Raw genomic sequence first — 12505 nt, 5'->3', positions numbered from 1 at the left:
GTACAGTGGATTTGTATGCTGGGGGCAGCTCAGGTCAGCCGGTTACAGAGCAAGGACAAAGCCTAAGAAGTTACTACAGGCCCAAAAGCAGCCCAGAGGCTTGTTCTTAATTTAGACTTCCAGGACAGAGCTCAGAGCACTGACAATTACCCATCTGGATGGGCATGAAGCTCTTAAGGAGGTTCAACCCACAGTATGGATTTTGCAATCAGTTTCAATATGCAGTATCTTAACAATTAGGGTTACCTAGCCAGGAGAACAGGGGTGATGATTGCTAATGCATCTGGATTCTCCTTGTCTTCCAGCTCACTCTCAGTTGCAGGTAAGGACAGGTGAGCAACTGGAGACTTCTGCAATACTTTTAAATGATGCTGTTCTTTCAGAGGGTGACTTGGAGAGATTTTATAATAGATCTGTGAAGTGCCATGGGTCATCAAATATTCCACAGAAAACTTCCGTGTTAAACAGCTTTTACAGGTATTGAATTTTTGCCTTGATTTTCTGCACTTGGAAAAGGTGCTGTGGGTGTAATTCAACAAGTTCATGGAAGGACTTTAAAGGTGCTGGGAAACTCAAAGGAAGCATTTAACATTCACCACTGAAGGATTAAGCTTCTTACTAAGTCTGTACATGAACATGAACTTCTTGTTCCCTATTTCACAAGTCAGCAGCAAAGAAGAGCCAGTGGAAAATCACTAGAATTTTAAAATAACTTTAAAATAAGACTGTTTTTAGAGGGGTTTTACTACTCTTTACAGCTCAGCTACTAATTTAGCTACTTGAGAAGCAGCAAATAGAAGTATCTGAAAAGATGTACAAAGCTGCAAATGTGATGAAAAGAGGATTCAATGTCTATATAATGAATCATGACTGACCTTCTCAGCAGCATGTCCTCCCACACTGTGGAGAATACATTACACAGACATCAAATATATACACATACAAAAGACTTTTTGTTCATTTTGTCTACAAAGATGAGCAGTATCTCAGGAAAACTATACACAGTACCTATGCTACTTAATTGCTCTACAAAGTGAAGGTAAGATCAAGATACTCAGCCTTCTCTGATATTAGCAGCTCCTTGAAAGGATCTTAATCTTGACATCCAAGAAATTACATGGTCTCAACACCCCTGGGCTACGCTCCCCATGAATTTCCCACAGTGTGGTGACTTACAAGCATGGACAGCAGTCAGTGGCCGGAGAAGCCACACAACAGGACCTGCGGCTTACAGTGATAGTGATACCATCGTCTTACTCTCCATGGCCAGAGAAAGTCACCAACAGTGACCTTTCTACCAACACAGCAAGGTTTCAACAAACATGCCACATAGTCAAGGCAAAATGGTTGAGGAAACAGACTAAAAGTCTATTGTGGTCTTCCTGAACAGGCTTGAATCCTGCTGACCAGAACATTTGAGCTTTGGCTACATTATGTTCACCCTTAAATAAATGCTAGACATCAACATAAGGATTTTTAATTTTCATACCTGCAAGTGCAAGCTAATCAGCTATGTTCGCTTTACTCAGATTTTCCCCACTGAGCAACTATACCATGTACATATCTGTGTTCTGGAATACACAAAAAAAAACCCTGATGCAACCAAGCGAGAGGAATCTTTTCAAATGTGATAATGTAATTCCACCAGTAAAAGTCAGTACACCTAACAGAAGGTTCTGCTGCTGAGATAACTTTCCCAAGCATCCTCCTGTTGTCAGTCTCAGTGGAGAGTGTACTACAAGTAATTTTAATCTGCCTGAGATTCATCATGCATAATGACAGCTTTTCAAACAATTTTCTGTCTAAGCATTTGGGGCAAGATTTTATTTTTATTCTTATGCCATTTGTGTCTTTCAGACCATTGCCTTCCTCTTATTTGATAAAGTCAATATCCACTCACCTACTTCACAAAATGATACTCATGAGTATCTAGTAAGTTAAGGCCCGTGAAGTACCTGGATCAAATTATCATGCAACATACATGCATTTCTTTTTTTTTTATCTTGCAGGGCTTGTAAGAAAGATTACAATTTAGGTAAATATTTACATATGCCCCAAGTACACATTCCTCTCCTGGAGCTCAGGCTTTGCTGAAAGTGTTTGTCGTAACATGAGGGAAGAATCTCTAAAAAAGCACCTAAAATCCCAATGCAGGAATGCACAAACTAATAACATGAGAAATTCCTTCTTCAGCAATGAACACTTCCTCTAACCTTTGAAAGTGTTTTCTGTGGTCAGCTGTGAGCACCATGAACAGAAAATTCTGTTCAGGCTATTCATGAATTCTTCATTTCAACACTTCTCCTACATGCTGCTCTAGTTTCAACTTTTTTTTCCCCTGAAGTCTATTGTGTGGAGGGGATTTTCAATGTACTGACCAGGGAAAAAAGGAAAGAAAAAAATGTCTGGCAATGTATTTAAACTGCAAAGGGACCACAACAGTTCCTCATTTTAACATAACAATGAGTTCAAAGTATAATCTCAGTATTATGTTACTAGGTAATGATATGAGAAAGACACTATACCTCTCTTACTGTGAAATCTTATGTTTCTATTCAAAGCCATTTTCAGATAATCTCTGTACCAGAGACAAAAGATGGATCTCAATCATTCCTATATATTGCTTTTTCAAGTGCTTTGACATGTTTCATTGCCTTGCTCATCTCCCATCTGCATGCAGCTCTTTAGCTCCCCAAATGCAGCCTCATTGGTTTGGATGCAAAAGCATGGAAGGAAACCACATATGTGACATGACAAAATTGAACAGGTAGTTTCATTAAGAAACATGGGAGGATGGGTAGGAAGAAGAAAGAAATGGAAAGTGCTGGCCTGTATTCCTGCCAAATGCTACAGAAATTGCTTCTAGTCACTGTAAAGCAGTTGATGCAGGATAAGTAAAGGATTAGTTAAGTCTTTAAACTGCATAAAGGATAAAAATGGATCTACAGTATTTCCTAACCAGTACTACGGCATGACCTACCTACATTAAATATGAAAATGCAAGAAATTATTGAAGGCATCTTGTCAAAAGAGGGTTTTCCTTACTAATGTATAATTTGAAGACAAGTTCAATTTCAGAAAAATTAAGAAAACTTCAGGTTTCAATCTTAAAATCCACAAGATTGTTTATGTACTTTTTATTCAGTAAGACATAACTTTCATTTCTTTCTAACCATTTACCCATTCTTCAGTGGCTACACAAGACAATGTAGTAGTCATGTTGTTTTAAATGGAATATGGAGTATTATTGACTTCTGTGAGATGCCAGAACTCGAAATTTATCCCCCTGATCACCTCAGCATTTAATCAGTTGTGTACTCAAATAAATATCCTCTGCCCCCACAACAGTACTGATAGTGTTTATGACAGATCTACATAACATTTAGTATCATGTTCATCGTTGTTCTGACATCTGCAGTTCTGCAGGTTTAATTTCTAAAATGGCCTAATCACTTTCAATGTGTAGTAATCAAACTCCTGGAATATCTCAAGTGTTTCTCAACAGGTCTTAAAACCAGATCAGTCAAGTCTATTGGCAATTAGCCTGAAGGCATCTGCACTTCACCTGGAAAACGTGAGCTTTTCCAATTGAAGATATTTTTTAAGAGTACACCACAGAAATAGCCATTTATTAATTTGTTAGAGATAAACTTATAATAGGCACAGTTTAAAGGGGAAAAAGACATGCAATGAAATACACATTTCCATTTCTCAACCTGTATTTTAACTGCTAAGGACTAGATACAGTGATAAATGAAATTGCTTTCAAATGGATAGATCATCAGGCCACATTAGAGCCTTACTGAGAGAGATGCTTGAAAGAAAGCGAGAAAATGCCCCTTTAGCCTCAAATGACATCTAGTCATCTTGTGGCTCAGTAAGAAGGGGAGGAATAACATCACTGACAAGCATTTCATTTTGTCATGACCAAGTGAAAACAGCAAGCAAACATGACAATGGACCAAAATATAATGGCCTCCCGCTGCTCCACAAGCCTGTTTTTTAGGGAATCTTTCAAGCGTATCTGAGAAATATATTGTTATCAGCTTTGTCTTAGAAGATGTGCTACCAATGGTGCTAGATTCTGCTCAGATATATAGTCTAATACTTACACATAACCCGCCATATCCTGGTAGCCTTTCATAAAAGTCAGGATAGTTTCCTGGTAATCATTGCCACAAAGTGTTACCACCAAACAGAAAAGAACAAGAGAACAGGACCAGAGAAACTCACCCTTCCCAAAACCAAACCAGCTGCGAATACCATTTCTTTCGCAAACAAATCTGTGTCAGGCCAAACCCAGTCTTAACCAACAGCTACAAAAACAGACATGAGCATGAGGCTTAAGCCACAGGCTGGCTCAGCTACCGTGGCAGTCTGAGGCTTTGACAACTTACTTTGCATCTGTTTCTTCATTTGTTAAATGACAATAACACCAACTTCACCAAAGTGGTGCTGTCATTAAACATGTTAGTTCCCTCCTCCTCACCTGTCTTCCCTTGGCCACCATCCAGATGCTGCCACCTCTGTTGAGTTCAGAAATATGTAACCCCTCTTCCTGGACATTAGCATCCATCAAAAAGCAATGGGTACATTTGCACTCTTTTAGTACCCCTAGTAACTCTGCTTTTCATGTGACTCTGCACAGAAATGCATTTAAGAAGTTCTTAAACCACCTAAGTTACTATAGAAGTGCTATGTGTTCAGTGCCAACATAGCAGGTGTGGGAATTCCATTTTTTTATAACTTTAAAACAAAGCTATTCTGAAACATTTTAAATATCAAGCTGGGGGGGAAAAGAATCCAATATGTCAAAACTTGACAGCTTGCTACCTGTGAGTGGAGGCAGAAAACAACCTGAGGTGAGCTTTATACAAAGTAAGGTGAGCTTTATACAAAGTAGGGCATTTTACAGCTCAAGGTCTGTTTAGGAAGAGGAAAAAGTAGTGCTCTGGTGCAGCTGTGAGCACATGCAGGTGTCTCCAAGGATAGGGGAAAGAGGAGGAAGAACAGCAGACCAAATTCCTTCCTGAAAATTAGCACAAAGAAACAGAAGAGATGCTAAAACCCAGTGCTGGCTAGATTGAGGCAAATACAAATTTTCCCTGACTCAGAAGTTTTACTAAGTAGTTTTTCACTGAAGTATTCATGTGCATTTCCTTCGTTTATCAGGCAACCCACGCTCTTTGTCATCTGCCTCCTCCTTGCCTTTGATCTACTCAGTCTCCTCTGCTCTCAGGCTTTTCTGCCCATGCTTTTTGCTGATGACGCTGATCCTCCACATCAGTTTGTCTCCACTTCTGCAGTGCTCTCCTGCACAAGTGATCTGAGGCTCCACAGCACCAAGGACAAAATGTCAGTATTTAGCCACCCGAAGCTGCTTTTAAAAAGATTAAGGAAAGCAGAAGAGCCTTAAATGCAACAGAGAAACTCCTATTTCTGGAAGGGTTTCCCCTTCCCCCCTAACAAAAGTAGTGGGCAGCAGCATGCAAGCCCCTCTGTCAGAGGCTGCAGCCTCCCAAGGCCCTGACTCACCAGGCAGGCAGCTGCCCAGGGTGCCAGGCTGCCAACAGCAGCAGAAGAGCCTTTTACACCCATGTCTAGCCCTGGCCCTGCTGTCACACATAGCTACAGTGGAAAATATTGTTCTCACGAACACCTTCAAGATCACCTTCTACTTGTTGAATAGCCAAGACAACACAGAAGCTACCTGGGCTTCTGTTCAACATTGCACACTGACTTCTTCTAAGGTTGCATGAAGTTTAATCTCATTCAGACTGCATTGTGTGCACCAAAATAACAAACAGGTGTATCATCATATTTGTTTTGCACCTTTTGTTACTCAGTTAACTCACGTATTTCTCAGAAATGTAAGACCCAACAAAGAATTTGCTTGGAAAAAAAGAAGGGTGAATAACACTAGTTCTGCACAAACATGTGCTGACAACAGAAGCACACACAGGAAAATATCTTCAGGGTTTGTTATCTGTTGTCTTAGGCATATCAAACCCTGTTCCAGTAAATAACACACAGATGGATCTAAGAAGCTGTTTGATGTAAATAGCAGCAATGTTTTTATTGCTCAACTGGCTCTCATCAGGACTCTGAAATGCTAAGGAGGAAGGGGAAAAGACAAAAGACAAAACCAAACAGAATAGTCATGCAAGGAAGAAGCTGACACTGGCTTTTTTACTGACCCCCAAAACCAGTAACAGCACTGCACTGATTCTCTTCTATCATCACTGCCTCCATGGCAATCTTATCACACCTGGTAAAACCTCATCTCCATGACTGCTACAGGCTCCAGACTCACACCAAGTCTTACACAGGGCCCTTAGTATTTCCAGTTTTACTGCTAGTCCTACACTCCTCACTACTGCTTCCACAGTGTAATTTATGCTGTGCCAGCTACCAAGGAACTACTTGCAATGGGAAGTGAGGTGCATGTGCTCACACCACTCATCTCTGGCAGCTATTTTCCCACTTTCAGCCAGGTTTTGAAAAGGCAGGAGTGTCCAAGATGTATACTTTCCAGTTAGTTTAATGAGTACCAAAGCCTAGGTAACATCCAGTGCCCCCTCCAAAAGCAAAACTAGGTGGTCGGCCCATCCATTTCTGGTACTACCCTGTTCAAGCACTGCTGAATCTTGCCTGTGTGAGGCACCTCTGGAGCTATCAGAGGGAAGGAGAAGAGCAAAGGATACAAACATGTAGAATTGACTAGGAATAAGTTTAATATTCACAATATAATTCTATAGGTGTACCAATCAGGACGCAACTAATATTAGTTTCTTTGAACCCAGATATAAGTGGACTAAAATACTGTATGTTGTAACCTTGTGATGGTGTAGCCAGACACAGTGCATAATTATTTCACGTACACGTGTGAGTGATGTAACCACCATAGGGGTAAAACCTCAGCAGTTGCACATGGGCGTATTCATGGCAGAAAAAACTGAAAGACAAGAAAAGCACAAAGGACTGCAGATAGGAAGGACATCCCACCAAATATACAAGAAGGATGAATGGCAAGACAAAAACAAGATAAGCAGTATCAGGAATAGACGACAGCCCCTCCACTTTTGGGAATGGGGCAAATAGCAGAAAGTTCCATAACACATACATTGCTTAACATATATATATATACAGAAGAATGTGGGCCACACCATGGCACTTCCACAAAGATTTTATGGGTATAGGAAATGAATTGAGTAATGCAAACTGTGAAGCCATCAGGTACTCTAGAGCCATTTTCAAATTCTTAGGATGTGTCAGTGTGTGCTTTATCTCACATTTCAGTAGAGTCTTACAAATGCAACACACGTTGATAAATACAAGGCTGATGCCTCTTCAGACCTGACCAGGCTACCAAATAAGAGGGTGTGTTCTGCAAGCCATCTGCTTTTTCTTCTCTGAACACAGAAAGTAAAAATGTGTATAGCTATTTGAAAACTCCTGCCTTACTAGCAACATTCCACCAAAATGCAAACATACATCTTCTTAAACACAGGTTACTTACTTTGGCTAGAACACAGCTTTTACAAGAGATAATGTTTATTAAAAGAGTTTCTAAGCTGAAAAATAGCTGTACACAATTCTAACTCATTTGAATTCCTTGGTTTTAAAGACTACAAGTGAAAGGAGATACAAGCTCACCCCCACAGATGCCTAAATAGTAACGATTTCCAATTATTACCACAGCCAAAAATGCTGCAGTGAAAAACAATCATAGATGTGGAATCATCATTAGTTAGCAAAAACAAAAAAAGACGTCACACATGTAATAGAACAAAAAAGAAACTAAACTGTTTCATCTTAGTAGAGCAGAACCTATTATGTCCATGTCAAGCCCTTTTCAATTTCAAATTTTAAACTACTCTCGGATCTATATAATTAACCTAGTGGTAGGAGATAAGAATAAGCTACATACGATGAAAGGCATTGCCAGCTGAAAAACTCCTATGGACTCAATCCCATAGCTCACAGTTGACATTCTTACCCCAATCTCTATCTTAAGGCTAGAATAAAAGAATCTAGAAGCACTGCCATAAGCAGGAGGAAATTTAGGGCATTGCATACTAGTGCAGCTACTGCAGGCTGTGGCCCTGAGCACTCACTCATGCAAGCCCCAGCACCAAAGCCTTCTGTGGCAAGATGCTTCTGGTTCTACTCTTCAGAGCTGCCCAAGGGGCAACACATACAGCCTCCCAGAAACTGCTCTGGATTCAAGACAGAAAGCCATATAGGCAAGTTAAAAGTTTCAAGAGCCCTCTGATACAGGATGTAAGATCTACGTGTTTCTGTTGCATCAGTCCAGACATGTCCATTGAGAGGATATTCAGACACAGGCAACAACAGCCAGACAAAGGGTAGGCATGGTGCGTAAACACAACTGAGACATATTACACCCACTGAAATAAACAGAGCATGTCTAAAGCTTCTCCCAGCTGCATTCAGCAGTCACTCACAGCTGGCTCTTGGTTCAGAGGAAGTCAGCGAAGTTTGCACAAATGCCAAACAACTGTGCCTGTACTCTCCTCTTCGCTGTCATGGCATTGGAGAACCAAGCTCAGAGCAGATGCTCTTCCTGCTACCAGCCAGGTAAGGGGTGTATGTATGGAGTGGCAGCTGCAGCATCAACTGGGGACAGGCAGGGACAGCAACATCCCTAGCCATCACTGACCTCTCCCTTTGGCCAGTGCCCTGGAGGAGTGGAGAGCCCAGAGCTGCCTGGCATAGTCCTCAGCAGTCCTCCCTTCCATGCCCAGCTAACACTGAGGTTAATGTGCCATTGAAGATACTAAACCAGATTCACTTAATTCTTGGAGAATAGTGGGAGCACTGTAAAGGTATTAACTTTCCTTTTTTCTTTTTTTTTGATTTAAAGCAATATCTTCATACCTACTTGTAAGTTTTCTTAAAACTAACATACAAAAATGTTTTCTGGAAATTGGCATGGAAAACAAAATTCATGAGGTCTGGGTTGAAAATGCATATTAATCGATCTTATCCTAGTTTCTTGAAACACAGCTGGATTGTTATCTCATTTAAGCTATCCTGAATTCAGAATAAATGAAGATACTCTCACACAATCTGGCTTCACAAATATCAGCTTTCTTCCATGAGTTCAAACAATCAAGGGCAAAACTTAAATGTACTTGCTTGAAGCTTATCCACAATTTGTTGTTAAAAAAATAAAACCAAGTACATTTATTACAAAGTTAAAAAGAACAAAATCCTTTCACATATTATCAAAAGCAGAATGACCGATAAGTCTTTTAAATAAGGCAAGACAGACAAATAGAATCTTAGAGTCAGCTAGGTCAGAAAAGACCTTTAAGATCATCAAGTCCAGCCATTACCCAGGACTGCCAATTCCACCACTAAACCATGTCACCAGGAGCCTCATCTACATGGTTTGTGAACACTTTCAGAGACGGTGATTTCACCACTTCCCTGGGAAGCCTGTTCCAATACCTCACCACCCTCCTGGTGAATAAATTGTTCCTAAAATCCACTCTAAATCTCCCCTGGCACAGATTGAGGCTGTTTCCTCTTGTCCTATCACTTGTTACTTGGGAGAAGAGACAGACCCTACCTCACTACAACCTCCTTTCAGGTACTTGTAGGAGCAATATGGTCCCCACTGAGCCTTCCCTTCCCCAGACTAAACAATCCCAGTTCCCTCAGACATTCCTCATCAGACTTGTGCTCCAGATCCTTCACCAGCTTTGTTGCCACTCTCTGGCACTCCAGAAGTGCCGCTCCAGCACTTCAATGTCTTTCTTGTAGTAAGGGGCCAAGAACTGGGCACAGGATTTGAGGTGCAGCCTCACCAGCGCCCAGTACTACAGGGGGATGATCACTTTCCTGGCTCTGCTGACCACACTATTTCTGATACAGGTCAGGATGCCACTGGCGTTCTTGGCTGCCTGGGCACAAGCTGGCTCATGTTCAGCTCTGTCAATCAGCACCCCCAGGTCCTCTTCCTTGCGCAGTTTTTCAGCCGCTCTTCCCCAAGTCTGGAGCGTTGCATGTGGTTGTTATGGCCCAAATGCAGGACCCAGCACTTTGTCTTGTTGAACCTCGTACCATTGGCCAGAGCCCATTGATCCAGCCTGTCCAGATCCCAACTGCAGAGCCTCTCTGTCCTCCAGCGGATCAACACTACAGCTCAGCTTGGTGTCATCCACAAATTTACTGAGGGTACGCTCAATCCCCTCACCCAGATCGTCAATGAAAATGTTAAACAACACTGGCCCTAACACCGAGCCCTGAGAGACACCACTACTGACTGCTTGACAATTAGATATGACACCATCCACCACCACTCGTTGGGCTCAGCCATCCAGCCAGTTTCCAGCCCAGTGAAAAATACACCTATCCAGACTATCAGCAGCCAGTTTCTTCAGGAGGACACTGGAGACAGTGGGAGACAGTGTCAAATGCTTTACTATCCAAAGAGACAATGTCCACAGCCTTCCCTTCATCAACCAGGCAGGTCACCTTATCGCAGAAGATCAGGTTGGTCAAGCAGGACCCGCCCTTCATGAACCCATGGTTCATGACTGGGCCTGATCCATCCATTTTCCCACACATGCTTTATGATCTCACTTAGGACCATCTGCTCCACGTCCTTCCCCAGCACTGAGGTCAGGCTGACAGGCCTGTAGTTTCCAGGGTCTTCTTTCCTGCCTTTTTGTAGAGAGGCGTCACGTTGGCCAGTCTCCAACCCCCTGGGACTTTCCCACTAGACCAGGACTGCTGATAGATGATGGAGAGTGGATTAGCAAGCTCCTTGCCAGCTCCTTCAGCACTCTTGGGTGTAACCTATCTGACCCCATAGATTTGTATACGCCTAAGTGGAGCAGGAGATCATAATTTGGTAACACCAAATGCTCTTTAGGAAAGCATCCTCTATCACCATAGTTAACACACATTTCTTGTACAGGAGAAGCAAACCCATCTCACAGTTCTGCATATCTCCCATTACATCGCTCCTGTAATGTAAAGATAATGCTGCAACTTACCGATGTACAAAAGATGCAGCTGCATTCCTGGAGAGTAGTCATCTTATCCAGGGAATATTCACAGAGGCATAGTTTGCAAGTGAGCAGGGGCTCCAGAGCTAACTCTCCAGCTTCTGACTTGTCAGCTGTCATGATGTGAGGACAAGCTTCCCCAGTGGAGCCCATTCACTCATTAATGGTCCGCTCAGCCTGAAAAGAGAAATCAACAGCTGAAACATCCCACAAGCCATGTAGTCACTTCTCGTTGACATCTGAATTTACATCTCAGATCCATAGAAGCATCTGCACATCCAAATGTACGACTTCAGCATCTCAGTGCCGGTCTCACACTTCAAAATTTACAGAGAAGGCGCCTGAGAGCTCACATCCCCAAAAGGTGTTGGGAACACTGCTGGGTTCTCAGAGGACGTTCACCTTGCTGGCACAAAGCAGCTCAGTCAGGCCACTCATCAAATTAACAAACAAACAAAATTCACACAGACGAGACACTACCTATGTTATATGCCACAGTACAGTATATGCACTATATGCAACTGAAAGAGAGTAGATTTAGATTAGATATTAGGAAGAAATTCTTCCCTGTGAGGGTAGTGAGGCACTGGCACAGGTTGCCCAGTGAAGCTGTGGCTGCCCCATCCCTGGCAGTGTTCAAGGCCAGGTTGGATAGGGCTTCGAGCAACCTGGTCCAGTGGAAGGTGTCCCTGCCCATGGCAGGGGGCTGGAACTGGATGAGCTTTAAGGTCCCTTCCAACCCAAAACATTCTGTGATTCTATGATTCTATGGTAGTGGTCAGAGCACTTCATCAAAGTCCCAGAAGCAGGGATCCGACCTGGGACAATAAATTGTTTATTTAAAAAATAATCTGCATTTGTATGTATATATATATACACCCCTCTGTCTTTATGAACAAGTTTCTGGCTTCACCAGACCACAAAGTGGGAGCTCTCCTGCGCAGCACAAGGTGACAGCAAGCACAGAATTCCCTCTTCCTAGGCAAGCACTTCAGACATTTAGCCTGTAGTATTGGTGGTGGGTACCATGAGCTCCACCTTCTCCATGACTTGTCACTAAGATAGTGAGCTAGCAGTCCATTGCAAGAGGGGTGGTGAAGGCATCTAAACCCAGGTAAGGGTTTTGAATTGCACATCCTACTTCATAGAGGGCTGAAGTTTAAATCCAAGTGCATGAGAGTATTTCATGTGCAGTCCTTTCTGCATTGCCTTGATGATGCCAAAGAGCTGCCTGCTCAGGTGTGTAACTTTTGTGCGTATCAACTGTTGACATGCAGCTCTTCTATCTATTTCATAGGGCTCTTGGGCATCTAACTGAGGGTTGTGAACCATGAACTAAGTGCACTAGCCCTTTGACAGAGATAATCTCAGAATAGCTGTGCTTGACCACACATTATGCCACAGCAGTACTTGGGTAACAAATTTCTATCCTTTGAGAAGCAAGAAATAGGAACATCATGCTC

General features: G+C 42.3%; 1 protein-coding gene across 4 annotated transcripts in view; it reads right to left on the bottom strand.

Moving 5' to 3' along the window:
• The window catches only part of RNF144B (ring finger protein 144B), an 81318-nt gene that overhangs the window by 18685 nt on the left and 50128 nt on the right, over positions 1 to 12505 (bottom strand). For 2 of the 4 annotated variants that reach the window (XM_062618024.1, XM_062618022.1), the window contains exon 2: positions 11031 to 11219. In XM_062618024.1, the coding sequence (XP_062474008.1) occupies positions 11031 to 11195 (165 nt within the window). In that variant the 5' untranslated portion in view covers positions 11196 to 11219. The remainder of the gene's footprint in view (positions 1 to 11030; positions 11220 to 12505) is intronic. The other 2 variants (XM_062618021.1, XM_062618023.1) reach the window with 2 other exon arrangements.

The sequence above is a fragment of the Pezoporus occidentalis genome, unplaced genomic scaffold, assembly GCF_034315485.1.
Source record: "Pezoporus occidentalis ecotype Australia unplaced genomic scaffold, CSIRO_AGI_Poc_V1 ctg2, whole genome shotgun sequence".
NCBI classification, from domain to species: domain Eukaryota; kingdom Metazoa; phylum Chordata; class Aves; order Psittaciformes; family Psittacidae; genus Pezoporus; species Pezoporus occidentalis.
Note: the sequence above shows the minus strand (reverse complement) of the source record. Positions and strands in the feature narration are given on the sequence as shown.